The sequence below is a fragment of the Anser brachyrhynchus genome (genome assembly GCF_964034855.1).
Source record: "Anser brachyrhynchus genome assembly, chromosome: 5".
Taxonomy (NCBI): domain Eukaryota; kingdom Metazoa; phylum Chordata; class Aves; order Anseriformes; family Anatidae; genus Anser; species Anser brachyrhynchus.
Genome location: NC_137699.1, coordinates 62,417,144 through 62,439,141, shown reverse-complemented (window position 1 = coordinate 62,439,141; position 21,998 = coordinate 62,417,144). Strand labels below are relative to the sequence as shown.

The window sequence follows — 21,998 nt, the reverse complement described above, 5'->3', positions numbered from 1 at the left end:
ACGTGCCCCCCCCCGAGCATAACGCAGCCCGTTCTGCATCGTGCAGGGTGGCGGAGGAGCGGGCAGCACCGCCGTGCGCCCCGGGGCTTTGGGATGGGGTCCTGGGGGGCCGCCGAGGAGCTCTTGGGCTCTGCCCTGGCTCCCACAGGGGAGCATCTCGTGTTGTGGGGAGCCGGCCCGGAGGGCTGGAAATGGGGTCGGGGTGCACTTTCTGCCCCAGTAAAAGCCCCCGGTGTGCAGGGGAGGAGGGGAGGGAGATGCTCGAGGCAGGTTCGTTTGTGCAGTTTTGGGATGGGTCGCGCATCCCGCACTGCCGGGCTCTGGGCTGCGGCTGGACGCGTCCCTGCTGGGACGGGGGCTGGGGGCTGTGGATAGCCAAAAGATCCTGCGGGTTTTTTGTTTTCTCATCCCTGCAGCACAGGCGTTGCCGGGCTGGATTAGCTGGGGAGGGGACAAGGCAGAACCCCGGGGCCAGCTCCATCCCTGTCCCCATGCGCCGGGATGGGGAGGGTCCCAAACTCTCACCCACATCGCCACAAGCCCAAGCTGCTCCTGAAAAAAGTGACCTGGGGCAGGGCAGGAACAACATCCCAGGCTGGTGGTGTTACCCTCCAGGGGTGGGACAGGGACTGGCGGGGCTGCTCTGACATGGAGCAGTGCGGGGACAAGCACCAGGGCAGCACCAGCACCCCCAAAACCCTCCCACACCCCACTGGGAGGATGGAAGGGGAAGGAATAACCCCATCTCACTGCAGGGCATCACTGGGGGGGGGGGAGCGGAGCAGTGTGAGCCCCCAGGGCCCTTCTAATTTTCCCTTCCTGCTTGCAGATGGTGTCGACCGGACCTCCACGATCTAGAGGACGGCGCAGCGGCGGCGCTGGCCAGGAGAACAACTGCTGCGGGTCCAGCGGCGAGGTCCGGGCGCGCGCGGGAGCCTCAGCGACAGCTTGCATCCTTTTCTCTCTTTCTCTCCTCTCTCTCTTTCTCTCTCTCTCTCTCTCTCCTGTTTTAATTTTGTGAATGTGTAGATTGTCCTTGTGAACATATCACTAGACTTGGAATTTGTGTTGTCATTTATTACATCCATGCTAGGGGGGAAACGGCAAAAAATAAACGGCGATGATGATGGAAAAAAAAAAAAAAAGCATGGGGAGGGTGGGGGGGATGCGGCAGGAAAGTGCTGACAGTGAGGTTTCACCAGCGCACCGTGGGCAGACCCTGTTTCTGAACCAGGCAACGACTCAATAGCACCTGCGGGTGACCAAAGCCCTTTGGGGAGGATTTGCAAGGGCCAGGGCAAGTGGAGACCCCGCGGGTGCTGCCACCTGCCCGGTCCCTGGCCTTGTCCCATCGGTGCCGTTTGCAAAAATGCCCCATGGCATCGCCGGCTCGCGTTTTGCTGAGTTCAGGGGCTGGACCAGCAGCCGAAAAAGGGCGAGCGAATTCAAAAAGAAAACAAACAAACAAAAAAAATCCAAAAAAAAAAAAAAATCCAACAAAGCTTCCTTTCAGTTTTGCGAAGAGCACCCGAAATGGCGACCTGCCTGTTGTTTACACGGCAGCGGTGTCGAAGGGCGCGCACTCCCGCTGCCGGGGGTTGTGTCCGTCTGTCCGGCCGCCCTCGCGGTGGCCGGCTGGCCAAGGGCCCGGGGATGTCGGCGAGGGGCGATGCTGTGTGTGGTGAGTGTCCGTTTCTCTGTCTTGTGGGTAGCGGGAAGGTGCTGCATCCTGGCTTTACACATCTGCCCAGCCTGCCCGAACCGCTTCTAAATCCTATTAAAACCCCGTTAAAAAGGGGCTTTTCCAGCCCTGGGACGGCCGGGGGGGGTCCTGGCCGCCAGGCGAGGGGAGGTTTGGGAGCGAGCACGTGTTCATCGTGCACAAATAACCAAGCGAGAGCGCAGCGAGCACCAAAAGGCCGCCCCGGTTTGGGGCACGAAACGCACCGGGGAGGGGATGTGGATTAGGGTGGCTCGTGCCCACCTCCTCTGACAGCCTTGGTGGCGGAAATTAATAACAACTCCAGAAATCCCGATTGCTCAAGGCAGGAGCGTGGTCTCCTGCGGGTTGGTTTTGCTGTAAGCGCGGCCGCAGCCCGGGCTGAGCTAAGCGAAGGCTGCGAGCGGGGTCACGGCGGCGCTGCCGGAATGGGCTCGGCCAAAAGCCTCGGTCGGCCGCTCTGCCGGGAGCGGGGTTTCGGTGCCAAGCCCTCGGCAGGGTCATTTCCAAAGCGGGCTGAGGGCTGAGCAGGGCTGGGGAGGGCTGGTGGCGGCTGCTGGCAGATCTGGAAACCCGCTTGCGATGCAGCATTTTTAAGTAGTTTTATATATATATATATATAAAAAAAAAAAAGTGCCAAATGTTTTATGTTTGCTATTTCTTGGTTTCCTGTTTACCGGAAGGCTTGAGGTGATGTTTACGGGAGGGAGGAGAGCGGAGGAGGAAAACCAGAGCCCAGGAGGGGCTGGGAAGTGTTGCGAGGAGCCTGAAAACGAGCGGGGCAGGGGAGGGGGCGCGGCGAGGCTGGGGGGCACCCAGCACCCACGGCAAGCGCGAGCACCGCGGCGCCAGGCTTTCGAAAGGAAGACCCGAAGCTGAGATTCTATTTATTCCTTTGCTGAATATAGAAACAGAGGTTATCTGATTGTTAGAGAGATTATTTTGGATATATTACTTGTGAACTTGCTATGGCTGGTAACCATGATAATGTCTGTTATTAACAACCACCAAATAATTCGTTGTTGTTTTTCCTTTTTTTTTTTGTTTTTTTCTTTTTTAAGCTTATTTTCCATTGACAGTGTATAGGTTAATAACTACTTAGTTGTGTTTGCTGTTCCTTGTTTTTAAGTAAAAAAAAAAAAAAAAAAAAAAGTGGCTTCAGTTACATTTTGGAAGTCCTTCCTGGCTCTGTGGGAGGCCTGTGCTGAGTGCAGGTAACAGAGCTCTGTTTAAAGATTAAAGAAAAAAAAGAAACACACAAATAAAAATCCTAAAATTAAGAAAAAAAAAATTATTTATAAAAAAATAAAACTGAAAAAAAAAAAAAAAACAGTTGCATGAATGAGGCTGTGAAGTCAAATATTTAGTAATAAAGCGGCAGTGCCTTTCTTTTTTGTATTCACCCCACGTGCAACTGTTCCCTGCGGCTCCCGGCCCGCCGGCGTTCGCCGCTTCTTGGTCTCACCCCGCGTTGGGCGCGCGGCCCCGGCGGCTCCCACTGGCTCCTGGTGCTGATGCCCGCGGCCCCAAACCCGGCACCCCGATCCGGGCCGCGACGCTGAGGAAAAGCCCTTTTCTTTTGAGGTGTCGCCGTCCTTCTCCAGGGGGGGACGAGGCCTTCGCCGAGCCAGGAGCGCGGGCGCTTGACGCGAGCCGGCGCCTTTGGGTGCTCGGCTCGTGACACGAATCGCTGGGGGGTGCCGCCGCGGCCCCGCCACGCTGCGGCTCGCGGCCCACGGGCCAGGGTTGGGTCAGCACGGGCCAGGGTTGGGTCAGCACGTAGCGCGAGGATTTCTGTTGTCACCTTTCTCCATGTCGGGGCGCGGGGACGCGCCCTCCCCCCCACCCCCGGGTTGGCTTTCTGGATGTGCCTGATGGAAAGTAGGTCCTGCAGACGTATAATTTGCACACAGCTACGATATAACACTAAAGTTGATTTTATACAAGTCATCAGAGTTTGCAAAGTGAGTTTTATTTTTTGTATTCCTTTATCTTTACTTAAAGGTGAATGTGTATTCCTCTGGGAGGAATAGGAAGAAAAAAAAAAAAAACACAAAAAACAGGAATGTTAATAATGTTAAACAGAATACTTCCTCCCTTATTAATATATAACCCTTATGTATTTATGCATATTGTAAGCTTACTTTAAAGAGCTTTGAACTCTCTTCTGTTGCATGCCGTTTCCGGGCAGACTTTTATTGTACATGCATGCATTTAGTCCTGTTTTTTCTGTACAAAGTTAGTGCACAAAGAAATATTTTTGCCTAGTTAATGTTGCCAAGCAATGCATATTTTTTAAATTTTGTCATATATGGAAATAGCATGTTTGTTACATGTAAAAGCTTCCTGATATAAAGAAATACTAATGTTTGGAGATGCTGGTCTTTGCAAGTGTACAGTTTTCAAATGTTGTTACCAGTGAAACACCCTTGTGATTTAAACTTGCTCCAATGTATTTATTACTCATTTCCTCCCATGTAACTAGGAATCATGGCTATATTTCATATCAACGTTATATTGAAAGTGAAGGGAGATGATTAATACAAGGTTTTGTAACACTGGGGTGTGTCGCCTCTTTATTTACTCTCTTTTTGGCAGGTTGGCAGATGGTCGCTTAAAAAAAAAAGACACAAAATAAATGGCCAGCCTGGTGGGGTAAAGGATGGGAGGACAGGAGTAGCTCCGCTCTGCGGGGCGGTTGTTTTAGCTTTATATAAATCCCATGGTGGGAGTTTGCTGCTTACAAATCCGCAGCATTCCCCACGCAGACTCTTTTCTGTCCCCTTGGGCTGCCCACGCGCTGGCAGCTATGCGGATACCAGATTTCTTTGGAAATCAGCGGGAATTGGGGCTCCAGGAATTGGGGCACCGGCAGCATTTCCCATTGCACGTGGGGGAAGCGGTTTCTCAGTGAGCCCCAGCATTTGGGTCATGTTGTAAGGCTGGGCTGAATCGCTGTGAGGACCACGACTTCTGATTTTTCCCATATTTTCTCGGCTTTTGTGGGGGTCTCCAAGGGCTGGCGTGTTCCCGACAGCTCTGCTCTGGGCAGAACCAAGGAAGGGAAGAAGCGGCAGCTTTTGTTTTAGCACTAAACCTATTGCTGGGCCCTAAGAGGTAGAGCTCAGTGCGTGGTATGAGCGTATCATCGTCCCACCCAGCCCCTGCTGGGCGCAGTGGCAGTATGAGCAGGATGCTTGGGACCTTGGCTGGTGGGGTTTGGGACATCTCCAGGGGTGGCATCCTCACAACCTTGCTGTGCAGCTTGTTCTGGGCTTAGACCACCCTTACAGTAAAAAAGCAGCATTTTCTGGCATGTAAATGGAATTTCCTGGACTTCAGCTTGTGCCCATCGCCTGCTGTAACTCTGAGAAGAACCCAGTTCTGCCTTTTTTACCCCCTTCAGGTGCTTACACTCATCAATAGGAACCACCTGAGTCTCCACTTCTCCAGGCTCTCAGCCCCAGCTCCTGCAGCCTCTTCCCATAAGGACAACCGCCCTGAGCCCTAAATAAGCCTCGTGGCCCATCACTGTGCTCGTGTCTCTCCTGCAGTGGGGCCACCAGCCAACCTCACCAGTGCTGAGCAAAGACCTGCAGGAGAGGGTCCTCTGAATGGCTGCTGCCAGCCTTCATTGCCATGAGGGCACATCGCTGGCTCGTGGGCCACCAGAACTCCCAGGCCCTTCTCCACAAGGCTGCTCTCCAGCTGGTCGGTGTGTGGGGCTGTCCCTCCCTGGTGGCAGGACTTGCCACATCCCTTTGCTGACCCTCTCTTGGTATTTATTTCATCAGCTTGTCCGTGAGGATGCTGTAGGAGACTGTCAGAAGCTCACTAACATCGAAATAAAACACCCATTGCTTGCCCCTCGACCACTGGGCCCGTCACCTCGTCGTTGAAGGCCGGCCAGGCCCGACGTCCCTCTGTGAGCCCCCGCTGACTGCTCCCATCACCTGCATGTCCTTTAGGTGTAGAAATGGTGCCCAGGATTAGCTCCTCCGGCACCTTCAAGCTCCCCAGCACCTCCTTCATGGGGGAAGGAGTAAGATTTGCTCTCTTCCAGGCCTCAGAAACCTCCCCGATCACCGTGACCTTTACGAGATTACCAAGAGCGGCCTCCCGCAGCACCCATGGGTGCCTTCCCTCAGGCCCCAGGACTTGTGCACAGCCACATCCCTCCCCAGACCCAACTCCAGGTGAGTTTCTGGCTTCCCAAGCCTCATCCCTGGACATTCATGCAGGGTCCCTGTCCCCCTTGGCTGCAAGCAGGAGGTGCAGCACAGCATCTCCCCTCAGCTCCTCGACCACCCGCAGCAGGAGGACGCTGTAGGTGCTCTCCAGGGACCTCCAGGATGGCTGGCACCCTGCCACGGTGTCCCTGCAGGGGACTAACATCATTCGTGAGGAAAAGACCTGCAAATATGGGCTTATTCAGGTCGTGTGAGCGCCTCATCCGCTTCTCCCTGGAAGAAACTCCCAGCAAAACCCTGCTGAGCCCGACCAGGAGGCCGAGCACCCAGCAGCATGTCCTCAAGCTCCTTCCATCTAAAGATGCTCCTGGGCAGTTCAGGAGGGGCTACCCCAGGAGGGAAAGCCTCACGGAGGTGTTGGATCCCACCCGAATTACCCTGCCCGGGAGAGCAGCACGCGGGGATCAGCACCCTCCGACCACACTGCGCCTCGCCCTCTCAAAGCGGCTAAGAAAAGCGTCACCTAAAACCCAGCGAAATGCTTTTTCCTTCCACAAACAGTCTGACTTTCCACGTACGTGCGTCTGCAGTTTGGGTTTCAAAGCACGTGTTTGTTGCGCTAATATTGAATGAAAAGGGGAAGAAAAAAAAAAAAAAAAAAAGGGTGGAAAATTGGAGCTGGACGGGCTGAAAGGGCTCCAAGGGAAGTCTGCAGCAGCCATGCGGTTAGGGAAAGTCGCAGGGCCCGCTGACGGGCTAACTGGAAACAGGCTTAAAAAAGGAAAGGCCGGGGAAGAAACGTTTCCATGCTGTCAGGAGATGTTGATGCGGATCCGTCCCAGCTTTACCAGCCTGGGCTCGGGGATTACGCCACGCTTGAGCCAATTCCAGCCAGCAAGCTGGGGCAGTCGGGCTCACACAGGCTGTGGTTTCTCACAGCCCAGCCCCTCGGAGCTGGTGGAGCAGCTGCTGGGCTGCCCCAGGCTGCGTGGTGTCCCAGGCACGTCTCACAGCAGTGTGCTGTCACCTCTGTGGGACACACAAGGCCCTCGTTCTTCTTAACAGGGTCTTTTCTGAGCCTACCCGAGAAGGCAGATGAGATGCAGCCTGCTCCTGTCCTCCCGGCGTGTCCCGAGCACAGCCTCCCCGTGCAGGTGCAAAGCGCGCCGATTTACCACCGAGGGGAACAATCAACCCATCGCAGGCGGTAGGCAGGGATTTCCCATTACAGGAACGTTTAATCTGGGTGGAGAGGGCTTTATGAGACAAAGCCCTTGAGTTGGAGGAAATAATTAATTCCCCAAGGCGACTGGCTTAATAACCGGGGGCTGCCTTCGAGCAAGGAACCCACTCCCAACGCCCACCAAATCCCTGCCCTCTCCAGCAGCACGGGGCTCGCAGCCGGGGACACGAGGGCTTTGCAAGCTCATCGTGGCCTCTGTCACCCCCTCGTGATGGGAGGGCGATGCCACTGGATGCCAAACCTCAATGGGGAAGGAACACCAGAACCGGGGGCTGCGGGGGGCCGGTTGCAGCTTTGTGCAGCCCAGCCCCATCCAGCTGTGGTGGCGGAGACGTTTGGCAGCGCTTTCAGAGCCAGGCGAGGAGCGACTTCACCAGCAGGCTCAGCAGTGTCCCCGAGCTATTTTTATTTGCCTGCCTGCCAGCCAAGGGATCTGCAAATAGCTCTGTAACGTAAGGCTGGCACCGGCACCCTCGGGCGCTGGATCTGCCCTTGGATCCCCGCGCGCACGCTGCACTTTGGGGTCCTGGCGTGGGCTGGAGCCCCAGGGCAGCCTCCCATCAGCTGCAGGACCCCGGCACCCCACGGCACACAGCTTGCAGGACTGCCAGGGGAAGATTTATGTAGGGCTTGATGCTAAAACCCAGTGCCTGACACAACAAAGGCTCTGCCATGCTTTATTACAGGTGTGTCAAGGTGCTCTGCCCCCTCCCTGGCTCCCCGCTTTCTCTTTGAAGCCTGCGCTTCCTGAGCGCCCTTCACCCCGCACCTTCACCTGCTGCTATTATCTTTCACCGCGCTGCCGACAGCTCACATACGGACTCATTTCTTTTTTTAAGTAGCTCATCCAGCCGTGTTAGGCACCTGGCTTTGCACAGAGACGGGAGCACACTGCAGAAAGCATTTGGGGTCACGCAGGCAGTGCCAGGACATGGCCTTGCGTGGCCACGGCACCACTCAAAGACCCTATAGCACCCCAGCCCTCCGACCCTGCTTTCAGCCAAAACCAAAGTCTCTGGCTGTAAGGACTGTAATGAAAGCCTGCCACATGCAAGCCTTATGGATCCATACAGCCTTAAATCCATACTATATCAGTCTCTATATCTATAGGTCTCATTAGCAGGGTCTGCAGCCTTACAAAGATGAGGCCGCTCCTCTGCGCATCCCAGCAGGGTGCCTGGTGAGCGAGGCTTACACAAGTCTATCGCGGACCCATCCCTGCCCAATTTGGGGTCAAGCATCCCTCTCCCTGCGGCGAGCAGTGGGAGATGCCCACGGCTCTGCCCCTGCTTAGGAAGGGGCTGAAAGCCAGGCGCAGGCAGAGCAGGGCCTGATGCTGCACCGGCGGGCAGCGTTTGCAGCGTGGGTGCCTGCAGGAGCAAAGCAGCATTCCCCTTCTTGCCTCTAAGAAAACATCCCACTGCGCCATCCTGTTCGGAGAACAAATTGCCCAGCTCAGCCAGAATTCCCACTTTTATACAGAGATTTTTGACCAATTTTAATAAAATGGAAGATCATCCCGGCAGCTTAGCCCCCTGCTTTTTGAGAGTCCACCGCCGCCTCCAGCCCTGCGCAGGGGCTCCCGATGCAGCATCGCCCCGCGGTGGGGCTGGGTGCCCCCATCCCACCCTTGTCCCCCTGCCTGGCTTCGGGCAAGCCCGAGGCCTCGCAGCCGCCCCAAAAATTGCTTCCAGCCCCGTGAAAGCTCTCACTCCTCTCCTGTGAGAGCTCCAGGCCGGGCTCAGCAGAGGGAGCCACAGACTGTGCGTGCCCGGCTGCGGCTGGGGCGCTGCCACCCAGCCAGGGCCTCTTGCCCTGTTGCTCCTCTTGCTCCTCGGGGTGTAAATGAGCACGGCCCGAGCATCGCCGAGCTGAAGAACAGGATCTCGGCGACCAGCTGTCGTTCCCACTGCTGCTGCTTTCCTGCAAAACCCTGCCCTGTCTGAGTTTCTTCTTTCCTCCATTCTCATTGATCCCACATGGTAGCAGTCACTGCCCCCCCAGTTTCACCTCCCCAGTGACAAGCAGTGGGGACAACCGGAGCAGGAGGGTCCCGGCCAGGTGTGCAGGGGCCTCAGCGGTGCACAGCCAGGGCTGACACCCCCACGGAGCTCGGATCCAGGTCCCCGTGGGAAGGGTTGATGCAGGGCTAAGGCTGTAACCCTGCACAGCCTGAAAAGCAAGCGGAGATCCTGCAGGCCCTAACTGCATCCCGCAGGTACATCACAACAGTGACACCAACAGGACAGGTGTTGGAGGCAATGTTTTTTTTGTCTCCTGGTAATTAGCATATCCCCGGACCACAAAACTGGTGATTTTTATGGCTAGAGCAGGAGGAGCATGCTAAGGATGAGCTCTGCCTCCTGCAGCAGGTGAAAGCCACCGGTCTTTTATATCATCGGTTTTAATATAAAGATAACACCCCGCCTCCCCAGCCTTTCCTTGACTAAAGTGTAATAGCCTTGCTAACGCTGGGTGCTGATTACATCATTTTTGCAGGAAATACAGAACCCTTTTCCCATGCATGGATCTGCTGCAGGGTGTGCTGACACCTGCACCAGGACCTCGGTCCCCAGCTCCTGCAGCTCCCAGCACTGTTCTTGTACCCTGAAAGGGGGTTGGGTGCACATGGGTGATGGAGAAATGGGGAAAGGGTTGGAAAAAAAGCCTCTGGGCAATCTCAAGTGCCTCCCTGGTGCAGAGGGGACAAAGCCAGACAGCCCCACTGCTCTGTCACTCGTGGAGACCGGGCAGAGGGAACCCCCGCAGGAATTGCTGCCTTGCTGGCATTAGGGCAGCCCAGGGAAAAGAAGTAAGACTCTGGTTTGCCTTAGCACTTTTAAAACAGTTTAATAAATAGGCCTGTGTAGCTCAATGACTCTTATGGCAGGGTTTTAACCTTTGCTTTCCTGTTGCAATTGGAGCAGCGGTGCAGAGAGGAGACGCGGTAGGTACACTCTGCCTCCCCTGCAACACTCCACCACCAAGCACGCAATAAAAGCTGTTAAAAATAATCCTTGCTATGATATCCTTCGGGTTATTTCAGCAAAATTTGTTTTGAATACTGTGCACAATGATTTGTTTGATGTCCCTCTTACCAGCCCAGACCAAGACTTATTAAAAAGGGCTTTAATCTTTTATATCCTCTTGATTACCAAACCATGACTGCAACTTTAAATACAACTGGAAGGCAAGCTTTTCATAAAGGTTATTTCCAGGAGTTCAGCAGAAGGGCTTAGCTAAAGCTCAAAGGGCAGAGCTGACTGCGGAGTCTTTCCCAACACCGATAACTCGATAGAGACAGCAGGGGCAGAAACCAGAGGCCAGGTAATGAGCAATTTGAGCTCATTAAGCAACTATGGGCTGCTGGAAGGTTGCCTGGAAGGTTGCGACGGCTACATAAAGCCTCCAGGATTATCAGGGCCCTCAACTGCAGCCTAGGAAGAGAGATTTTTGGCTAGGAAGAGCGTCTTCTGACTCCACATCTCACATCCACAGGCAGCAGGATCCCGTGTTCACCACCTGTGTGACCAACCTTGGTCACCAGCAGCTGCTGGTTGCACACAAGAGGATGCTTTGAGGAAGAAGCATTTGGACTTGTAGATTTTCTACATTCTCTTACAAAGCACAGTTGGGTTGAGAGCACAAAGGCAGCGTGAGGTCCAGCCCCATGCAGGGCTGGGCAGGAGCTGCACCGGAGCTCAGAGGATGCACCTTGCCAGGAAGCGGGGATACGTAAGGACACTGACACGACAAGGACAGGCTCCTAGCTCTTTGCTGCAGGGACTAATTGCCTCCTGGCTGAGAGAAGTTACCTGCACCAAAACACAACGTCTGCACCTGAAAGCGAAAGGCAAGGCGAGAGGACCCAGGAGCCGTGCCCAGGAGCTGGGGCGGTGAATCAGGGACAAGCGACGCTGCGTCACGTGCGGAAGAGATGACTGAAGACACTGGAAAGAAAATCAAGGTGAAAGTACAAACACAAAAGGAGCTGCTTGTATGGGTGGCAATCAAAAAACACCTGAGAAGCATCCATTTCCTGAAGGTTACCATTGAACATTATCAGGAAATGAATGCAGCCTGTGCTAAGAGATGGGATCTCCTGGGGTGGGGTAGTTTAGGGACAGGAGTTTGTCATTTTTGTAACAGAGCTTGGTTCTCCTACAGCTTTGGTTCTTAGCACTCTCATCAGGTTTTTTGAGCTGTAAACACTCCCAAGCCGAGTATTTTTTCACCTCAAAGAAAACAGATTTTTCACATGATTACAAAAGCAGGGAGGTTCCTTTCAAATCCCACACCTAAAAAAAAAAGCAGGGAATAGAAAACTTCTTGCAGAAGCATCTGTTTTGGCAGAAAGGCTGTTTCCCACCATAATCACCAGCTTTAACATACAGCCATGAGAAAAGCAGAAGCAGCTCAGCTTTACAACAAAGACAATTCATAAAAGTGCTCTGAGGCTTCCCAGGAGAGCCATGTCCAAACAGCACAGTCCGTTTAGAAAAAAATACACGAGACCAGAGGGGGCTTTCATTCATTATTCCTTGTCCATTTGTGACTGCCGTGAAGTTCACCCACACAGCATGCTGCACCCAGCACATTCCCCATCCCTGCCTGCAGCCCCAAAATTTCTCTGGCTGCCTTTTCCCCAGCCTGGCCTGTTTCATCTTGTGCTTTGATACAGAGACGTAGATAAGAGATTAGCAAAGTGACTGCTAACTTTTATACAGGCATTTCATTTCTTCTTCCTCTTATTTTCTCATCCAGGCTGCAGGTGAGGCCAAGAAGCACTCCCCTCCAGAGGGGGGGCAGCTTTTAGGACACGCTCACCTGCCGGTGCAGCCACAGCTCCAACCGCAGCAGACACCATCTCACCCCTTGAAACTGCCTGGTGACATAGAAGAGCAAGAGTTAAGCGTGAAGGGACCTCAAAAGGACGCTTGGGAGCAGCCCCTGCTTCCTCCCTTCCTTGCTCCAAGATATTTGCTGCTGCTTCCTATGACACTGAAGATGAGAACAAGAAAAGTTGCACCGTCTTGGAGAATTATTTTTTTTTGGTGCCCTGCCAGCAACCAGGGACAACTGCTGTTCCAGAAGAGCAGCTGAACACCTCATCACAGGGCTGGAGCACTTGCAAGCACAGAAACTCCCCCACCCGCTTCCTTGCGCGATGCCATCACCTTTCAGAGCCACCAAGGACGCTACCACTCCAAAGGATAATACTGTGCTTTAATGTTTTAGAGGCAACGGACACTTAACGTGATACAAGAGTAGGCTGTACGAACTATACATATATACACACTAGTTGTAGTTAAAGCTCATGTATTTGACCAATATTAACGTTCCCAAAAAATGCACCAAGTCTTACAACAAATACGTGAACAAAATCCAAGGCCACGAGTAGAGAGGTATGTTTTAAGGACTACAGGTCACATGGAAATTAAAAACAGCGGTGGTGCAATATGAACTTTATCCTGAATAGAGATAAGTGGTTAAAACACAAACTTTTCACTACCTCAGGAGTAAGAACGTGTTTTACAGAGACTCAGTTTTCAAGCAACTGAAGCGAGCAGAGGGAAACAGTTGTGTGCACCTCTTTGGTCCTCAAACTCACCTCCCAGCTGTTGAGCTAAAAAGGAGTTTTACTCTGAACTTCAGGCAAGAAGGACTTAAGGCTTTTCAGCTGAATATTTGAAACCAAGACTGAACTGAAAAGCAGCGATAACTGCTCTCAATCATTTAAGGAGAATGAGAGCCATAGAGTCAGTGTATTTTATAAGTGTGCAACACACAGCTTGTTCATGCTAGCAGACAAGCTTCTGTAGCACCTAACAGAATCCAAGATAGAGAATATTATAAAACATCTGTCCAATAACCCTGTGAAGATGGCCAAGGTAAAGCTACTATATTAAACACAGGAGGCTATTGGCAAGAAGTGAGGGTAGTTACAGTAATAAATTGGTGTGTTTGTGTTTGTTTTTTTTTTAAGCCTGTCTTATTTGTGCTCTTTAAAGTTCTTCAGGCTCAATGGAAATTTGACCTGGCTTGATTTTCATTGTTTCCCCGCAAGGGTTGTGTGACAGGCAGGAATGCATACAAGTTGGTAAGACACAGCTTGCCAGACAAGGAACTGCCTTTTAGGTTTAGCACAGAGAACATCTTGGATTCATATTCAGCATAGCTAGTGTGACTATGGGAACCTGCGCTGTGGGCATCTGACACCCTGGCTGACATTTCCTTTGTTAAGTTTTGCCTCCTGTGCTTAGTTTGAGAAGGGTGGTTTTCATTTGTGCATCATGTTTTCCCAATTAAGAGTTACAAAACTCCCATTAAAATTGTAACAAAGTAGAAGAAGTTCAGCCAAGTCCAGCTGACTGAAACTTTTTGTACCAATACTGCCACATACAGAGGTTGCCACATAGACAGAAAATTGTGGTCTAATTCATTTTCATGGGCATGGAAATGCTTTTCTCAATTGCTCTTATGAAATAAGTTGTCATCTCAGTTTACCTTGGCCTGGAATGACCTGCCAACAGGCAGAAGTACAATGTGCTGCGTTCAGGATTTCAGTGCCCACCTTTGGTCCAATGTGGAAGAGATGCAAATCTTGAAATGCTTGAAAAAAACCTTCATTTTCAGATCAGACTAGATCTAGTTTCTTAGTCTAGCTCATGGAAATCCAAGAAGGAAAACTCAAGACAAATATTAAAAAACTCTTTGGATATCATAGCTCTTTGCAGACAGACTCTGGGTTCCCCGCCCACCCCATTAAAGTTTGCTTAAAAATAGTAAGAAACCGACAGTTAAAGTGGTGAGACCTTCTGAGGCACAGAGAAAAATGTGCATAAAACCCTTAATACAGAGAGATAAGAATGTTCCAAATCACTTAGAAGGTAATTCCCTGCATGTTAAGAGGGTAGGAAAAGTGTGTTTTAAATCCTCAGACAAATTCAACAAAAAAAGGAGGGTTAATACTAGCAAGAATATAAAACACCACCAGAGGTAACATCTCAGAGAGGTAAAACATACATATCCAGATACTGAAACAGCCACTGCAAGACTTGTAATAAAGTTAGCCAGAGACAATTCAGGACCATTCTTTTCAGCAGAGATAAAAGTATTTGCAGCATGTAAGTGGTCCTACAAGGATCCACAGCCTTTCAATTGTTTCCTGTGCTGCATCGTATTTATTCTACTAACATAACTATTTCATAAATATCCATTTCACTCCCAAACCATGCTTTTCTCCTAACAGCAGTATATTCTGCACTGTAGATGGAGAAAAAGTGTTTTCAAAACCCTATTTGTAGCCTGTAATTCTGTGATATCAGCATCATCGGAAATCCAGGAGGAGCCTACCTCATCATTACAGTTTGTTTGCCATCAGAAGTCTTTTACTGAACAAAGACTATGACAACAATTCACAACAATTTAGTTTAAGAGTGAGATGTAGGAACAAGTAAGAACAGACAGTGACACTGGACAGAACAATCTCCAGAGTGCATTCAGAGAAAAACAGTTTCAGCTCCTGATGAGTGTCAAGAATTCTTCACGGGTCTTTGGATCTTCCCGGAATACCCCCAACATTGTGCTGGTTACTGTTTTACTGTTCATTTTCTGTACCCCACGCATTACCATACACATGTGCCTAGAAGAAATGAGAGGAAAGTCAGTAAGTCAGACGTACTCTAAAGAAGCAATCCCATGAAGACAGATGATTTGTACAGGGTCACGTTAAGTACGGTGGAAATAATGTCCGTATCCAGAATGGTGATTTGTCAGAATCACCAGTGGATCTCAGTTATTCTCTAGGGAAAAAAAGTTCTCAGCTCCTGAGCACTGCCTTCTCTCCTTAGATCCTAGCAAAAATCACACTTTTCCAGTGGGATCACAAGGACATGCCTGGTGCTAGACTCAAGCTCTGCTGTAGAGGGTGCATTGTAGGCAGAACATGGATCCAGTGCAACTGGGACAGCTAACCACGCTCCCACTTTTCACATCTCTATGCTGCTTAAGGCAAGCCCCCACTTCAAACAGCTCCAACCCACCAGGCCATTTCACTGAGCAGGCTAAGATCACACCTGCCTGCACTCTAAGAAGCATGGCACACAGCAGCAGCTGGAGAGCCAAAAGGCAGCACCACTGGAATCTCACCCAGCCCCTACATCACAGGGGAACAGCTCAGAGCAACTTACGTAGCTTCGATAACCACTCCAACTCCAGCGGGCTGTAAGGCTTCTGTGATGGCTATTGCGATTTGTTTGGTAAGGCGCTCCTGGACTGAAAGGAGAGCAGGGAGTTCAGAACCACTGTTAAATCTGACTAGCTTAAATGCATCATCATCATCATCTGCACGTCACAAAAAGGATGGCATCAAAATACTGCATCCTCATTTCCAAGTGTGCCTGTCCCCTCCGCTTCCTGCCCAGGCTCTGGTCTTCCTAAATTAGTTTTGTTAGCAACAAACCCTAGCTTATATTTTGTATCCTGAAACAGACCTTTTATTTGCTTGTTTATACTGGGAGTTTTCCATTACACATGTTTGCAGGAATTTGCATTACCGTGACTTGTTATAATAGGTCTTGCATTTCTCATTATGTGGTTAGAGTTTCTTGCTTTCCCCTATTTTTTTTTTTTCATTTTTTACATATTTATTCACTAGCTTTACTGCTACATTATCCATTCCCTACACACAAAATTTATTTTTGAGGAAAGGTAATTGAGGTAAAAAGAGCAAATTAAGGGAATCCATTGTCCTCCAGAGCTTTACTTCCTGGAGCTATTCCCCAGTCTCACACCCAACGGTCACTGGGACTTCTGTTGCCATGAACAGACCAAGTTTAACTGCAGGACAATGAGAGCAGGCTGAGCCTGACCCAAGGCATGAAGCAACTCCTGCAGCTTCCTCTGCTTCTCAGGGGACAGGCAACCCATAATATGGCAGCTATCGGTTCATCTCCTCAGACAAGGATTCTTGAAGGCATCTCAAATTATCTGTGGAGGAGTTCATATCCAGCAGCATCCAGCTAGTTTAGTTATTCCTGGCAGCTCTATCTTACAGCACATTTATCCTCTGAACCAATTACTGCTTCCATCCATTTTCATAGGCACGTTTTACCCCTCAAGGGAAACGCAAAGGCTAAGTACGATGACAGATCAGATGCACATTTTCAAGAACACACTTTTTCTTCACACACTTTAGAATTGGTACAGCTCTAGTCCACCTATAATTACTGGTACCTTAAGCTAGCTAGCAAAAGACTCTACTAGCAACCAAAAAAAAATCCAGATTCAGCTGTTTACCTTGTAATCTTCTACTGTATATTTCCACAATCCTAGAAGAGAAAGGAAAAAGACAATTTTAGTTATTCTTATATGACCGTGGCCTGATCTTCACAGTTACTTTGCACTATCAAACGAGATTATTATATTGATCCACAACCTTCCTGGAAGTCCAGGTGATGGTTGGCATGGCTCAAGGGCTTCCCTTACCACATCACTGTTTTTAGTGACAGGTACCCCGTATCTGCCACCTCACAAGCTACTTTAGGGGGCTATTTGAGGGGCAACCCTGTCACTCCTCTTTAGAGCTTCTTCTGCTTGGCTGTTACTTTTGTACCATCACCCACCTGGATCACACACTTGCAAGGGAATCCATACCCAAAGACTCCCTGAAAGCTAATCCTTGAAGCAGAAGGTAATCTGATCTCAGTTCAATTTAAACCAAATGTTGTTTTAAGGACAGTTCAGATACTGAGATTCCCAGAAGGCTACTAAAGCAAGAAGTGTTCTAGATTCTTGCATTTAACCACAGATTTAACAATGAGAAATGATTGTTTTTATGCAAAAGATACTCTCCACCCACAGATCACACCAGCCTTCACATTTCAGTGCAAAGGATCACCTTAGTGCTCTTCTCTAAGGTGACTTCAAATTCAAGGCATTTGTGGAGCAACTCAAGTGATGGTTTGATCATCTGTCACCGCAGTACCAAAATTCACACGTTTAAGAAAAAGTCCTATAGCCGCTCTGTAACTCAGTGGGTTATTCGTGCAGACCTCAAATGCTTAATTACACATCAAGTGGCCATGCTAAAAAGTTGCTATAGAAAGCTTCAATACCCATCTGGTCAGACTAGACAAAAAACAGATGCTGGCTGGCAGCCTGAGGCATTAGCTACAAGAAACATTTCTGACAATGAGACTTGCCTGCTGTTTTGGAGAGAGAATTATATGCAGAAACTCCCCTCCAGAAATCAAATGGTTGTGTTACAGTTATTTTAAACAAAGCAATACAATATTTAGATTAAATATATGGATAGGAAAAAGTTGATGCTGAGGTTTTTTTTTTAGATTGATATATATTAGAAGTCCCATAAGCGTGCTTGTGTAAAAACAGCATTAGTATTTTCAAGCCTGAGCTTAAACTCCAAGGAAAAGTGTTTGTTTACCGAATACAGGTCATCACAACTCCAGAAACACACCACATTAGACTAATCCTATTACGAAAGATTAGGCGCACAGTACCAACAGCCTCACAAATCTTTGTTCGAACACTAGTTGCATTATATAGGGCAAGAAAGAGAAGCACTATTTGGCCTACCAATCTCTTCATGGTAAGCACTCAAAAGCAACCACAGACTGAGAACATTTTGTTATACAAGAATCTAATCTTTTCGTTATTGTAGCGTATGGGAGTTCTACCCTAGCCTGAAAAGAGAGGCAAGATTTAACCTTTAAAGCACAATGCAGGAAGCCTTGCACATATCCAAGCATACTTCTATACTGAGAATAAATAGTGGGAAAATTGTACACTTTTAGCCCCATGTTGCCAGTTGCATTAAGAAGCATTCAAGACAGTTTTGAGCTCCTTTCTAAGCCAGCAATTGAGAGGTAATTGCAGACCAGAGCAAGCGCAAATCAACTGATGTGTATTTCAGCTGTGATCCTAAAGCCCTTCAGAAACGAAGGCACAATCTCTTTAGGAACAATGGCCACCTTCAGAAACCCAGCTTAAAAAAAATCCTTAAAAAAAACCTCACCACTTATAAAGTTGCAGCCACACAAGTACCAGCCAACACACAACACGAGCCCTGAACTGCCACACATCAGGATGCTCCTAACCGTAAGCAGCTACAAAAGGCAATCTTCCACCCAGCAGCTGCAGTGCTGACAGCTCAAATCTCATCCTACAGTGTCAGGAGACAGTTGACTGCAGTCACAGTAAACGTTTACGAAAAAATTAAGTGTTTAACTGCTTCAGACTTTTAATCAGAGCACATTCCGCTCCTGTAAGCACTGCTAGAAGATGGTCTCCCTGCCATGAGGTTACATTAACAAAGATGCGACCTGGGCCTTTCTGCTTCCAAACCAAATTCATTGCTGTGCAAACAGAGCACAGAACAGAGCTGACTGATTTCAAAGCACGCTGGTGTCATATACTGCGCATTTCTTAACCACTAAGGAAACCCAGCAGGCATGCAGATTTACAAGGCTAATTCTCATTAGCGTTATTGGAACTACAGAAAGATTAACAGATGTGTCAGGGAAAGTGTAAGTCCTATGTGGTCTTTCTGAACTACAGACAGCTTTTTTCAAGATTGATTTGTTGAAAGACACCCTTCCACTCTGCTGCCCAATCATCCATCTATTTAAGGGATCTACCATCCCCTTCCTCACCAGAGCTAGGGATTATCACTTTATAACACGATTCAGTGCAACAACTGATCTAAGGGCACTTGCTGAGGAAAAAGCTATTTTACATAACAAATGGATTTCTCAAGTGTATCTTACTCTGTTTGTAAGGCTGAGCCTTATCTATAGAATCTACCCCACAGCTTTCTCAGCAGGCCTCGAGTAAAAGAAAGAAATGTCAAATTTATCTGAAGTCAGCTAACAGATTTAGATTCAATTGCTATCCAGACAACATGTTCATTTACAGTTTGGGATTTTTGTTCTTATCAGTAAATTTACAAACAAAGAAGTAACAGCTAGAGATCCCTGCTGGTTTTGGCAGCCTGCCTTAAAACATGACCAAGATTCCCCACTTGTTCTTCCTTCTGTAGTCCCTTTAGACACCAGCGCTTTGGATGAATGCATAGAAGTTTATGGCTCCACTACAGTCAACTGTAATGTGAATTAACAGAGCTCTAATACTTGTCTGTCCTCTCCACACAAAAAACATGATGCTGAGGATTGGTCTAAATCCAAATCCAGGAGACAAAGTGTGTTGAGCTTTAGAGGGGTACCAGATTAGAAAGATTAACACAGTTAGCACAGCTTGGAATCCTTTTTACAAATTAGCATCACTTTCATTACATTAACACTTACCTAGCAAGCTTGCTGAGGCCAAGTACTTGTTTGTTAGGAAGATAGCCAATATGTACCTAGACAGAGGAGAACGAGCCATTAGCAGAACCAAAACCAGGCTTTAAAATGCACATGAAACTCATGCACAGAGAATGAGATGCACACCTGCCCCAGAACTAACTCTGGAACAGTCCAGAAGTCTTAGCATGTGGGAGGAACATGCCACCATGCAAGCCTGAAAAATTGTGGAGCTAACCAAGACTGTAAATGCCTGGTGAGGTCAGTGTCCGTGTGCAGAATAGGTTAAGGGGGGAGAAAAAAAAATCACAACTCTTCAAGAGTCAAGGCTTATGTTCCAAGTCTCAGGAATGCCCCAGAACACTATTACACTTGGGTACAAAAAGAAGGCTTTATTACTCAGCACAGAACTGTTCATCTTAAATAAACACACTTTTCTTTCAAGACCTAAAGCAGATTCAGGAGAAGGGAAGGAGACGGACTGTACTTCAGGTAAATTTTCTGATGGCAAGTACTTTGCCACCAAAATCAGGTGGCACTTACTGATTTTATTATTTTTAATGCCACCTCATGTGCTATTGGTAATACCATAGATCACTGTAAGAATAAGTTGACTTCTACTCTGCTTGAATATGGATTTACCAAACATTCATAAAAAAACATGTAACTGTACTAGTCTGAAATAAGTTACAGATCAGGAAAATGCTCAGATCTGACAGGCAAGGGAAAAGCATTTAGCTTACTGTTATTTAGAAAGCAACATGGGCTACTGAAATCAAGTGGGTTTACAATTGTAACAGATTATAAACCAGCATTTTATGTCACTGTACCAGAGACTTGAAAAATTAGCCAAGATACAGTAGGGGAGTATCAGTATAGGATTCTGTCTTAGTGCTTTGCCTAGAGGCCCCATCTCAGAATCCTGTATTGCTGTACCTGCAGTTAAAGGTACCACAGTGCACCTAATTACCTGGCTAACTTGCTCATTCCTATCACTGCTGTTGGGTAATCAACCCACTGACACCTGAAAAGACATGAAACATTTTAGATAAATTAAGAGACATAATAAGTGTTGAATCTTGTTGCCCTTATTTTTTTCTGTGAAAAACCTTGATTTTATTCAAGATAGAACTGCAAACACAAGACCTACTGCTCAGTATTTGCAGCCTGTTTGATGTGCCCAACAGGAGAATGGTTAGTCTGAGAATATTTACAGGCATACCAAGTCATTTAGCAGACCATTATACGAAGCAGGACCAATTCAGTGTTTGCAGATTTCTCCAAACCACACAGGCTAAACAGCTAGACGTAAAAAGAATGCATATATTGCCACAGAAGTAACGAAGAGAATACACACAGCATGTGTAATTGAGAATAAAAGGTGAAACAGAAAGCTTCCACAGAAAAAGAAGTTACCTTGTTCACTGGTATAAAACCAACATTGAGAAAAAGTAGATGAAGTTGAGTTGACTCAACAAAAGAAGCAGCTGGTTTCTGTTCGGGTATTTTATTTCTTGGGAGACAGTTTACTTGGAACATATGTGGTACTGATAAAATTTTACAGAAAACAAAAGCACCTGCTACTCTGCCTTGTGAGTACTTAATAGTAGAACATATGGATTAGACTAAGCTCCATCCGTCTCTGCTGATATGAGAACGAAGAGGCTAAGGCTTGCAGAAGTGACTACCAATTTTGAACTCTTCAGATTTACACATGTTAACTGAAGCTTTGTTGCTTTTGTTGTGTCATTTGTTGTTGGGAATGGCAGGGGAAGAATTAAGCTATTGGCACCACAATTTCAACACCATCTGAAACACCAGCCCCTTTCACAGGAGTCCCAACCTATGCAGTCTCCTGCTAGCCACATTAAAACAGGGCTGCTAGTCTGAATTTCGCTCTGTTCGCAGGGGCTCCCGAGATAAATGCGCACTAGATAGCTCTGAGCCAGCAGCTAAATCCGTGACAGAGACAGCGTGCAGGGTGAGCCGGTTTAATATCAAGATGTCTGCCCTCAAGGCTTGCTGCTGCTTCACGAAGAAGAGCTTTGATATGAAATGTCAGAAACCATTAGATTACTTAGACCAGGAAAGGTTGAGCATTATATTTTAGGAGCTTTAAATCCAAATAAAACTCACATTAAGGAGGTCTTACTTATTTGTATTCTCTGGAGATTAACTTCTAGAATCATAGCCATAAGCAGTAAATACTTGCAGCTTTAAAAGCTTTGTAGTTTTAGCTACAAAGTCTTTTACATGTACTTTAGGTCTTTCATCATGTATTCCCCATGTTTGCTTTGTAAGGAAGAGTTACCTTTCCAACAAATGGAACGAGGTGATGCTCACACAATGAGAACATGTCTATGTCCTTCACAATTACCATCTCATCGTGGTCTTCATCAAAGATGGCGTCGTTCAGAACATCTGAAATTAAACATTTGCATTAAAGTTATATGCACAAGCATGGAAGGCTCTTCCAGACAGTTCTGACAAAGCTTGTGGCAAGTCCATAGCTCTCTCAGAGC

At 48.3% G+C, this 21,998-nt stretch overlaps 2 protein-coding genes across 3 annotated transcripts in view; one reads left to right on the top strand and one right to left on the bottom strand.

Annotated features, from left to right (window-relative positions):
• The window catches only part of SAMD4A (sterile alpha motif domain containing 4A), an 83,487-nt gene extending 79,209 nt beyond the window's left edge, over positions 1 to 4,278 (top strand). For both annotated transcript variants that reach the window (XM_080594427.1, XM_080594430.1), the window contains one exon: positions 830 to 4,278. In XM_080594427.1, coding sequence (XP_080450553.1) covers positions 830 to 858 — 29 coding nt within the window. In that variant the 3' untranslated portion in view covers positions 859 to 4,278. The remainder of the gene's footprint in view (positions 1 to 829) is intronic.
• The window catches only part of GCH1 (GTP cyclohydrolase 1), a 30,157-nt gene continuing 10,991 nt past the window's right edge, over positions 2,833 to 21,998 (bottom strand). The window contains exons 2-6 of the mRNA XM_080594441.1: positions 21,788 to 21,897; positions 19,480 to 19,535; positions 16,454 to 16,485; positions 15,346 to 15,430; positions 2,833 to 14,798 (exon numbers count right to left, since the gene is read on the bottom strand). Of these exons, the coding sequence (XP_080450567.1) occupies positions 14,672 to 14,798; positions 15,346 to 15,430; positions 16,454 to 16,485; positions 19,480 to 19,535; positions 21,788 to 21,897 (410 nt within the window). The 3' untranslated portion in view covers positions 2,833 to 14,671. The remainder of the gene's footprint in view (positions 14,799 to 15,345; positions 15,431 to 16,453; positions 16,486 to 19,479; positions 19,536 to 21,787; positions 21,898 to 21,998) is intronic.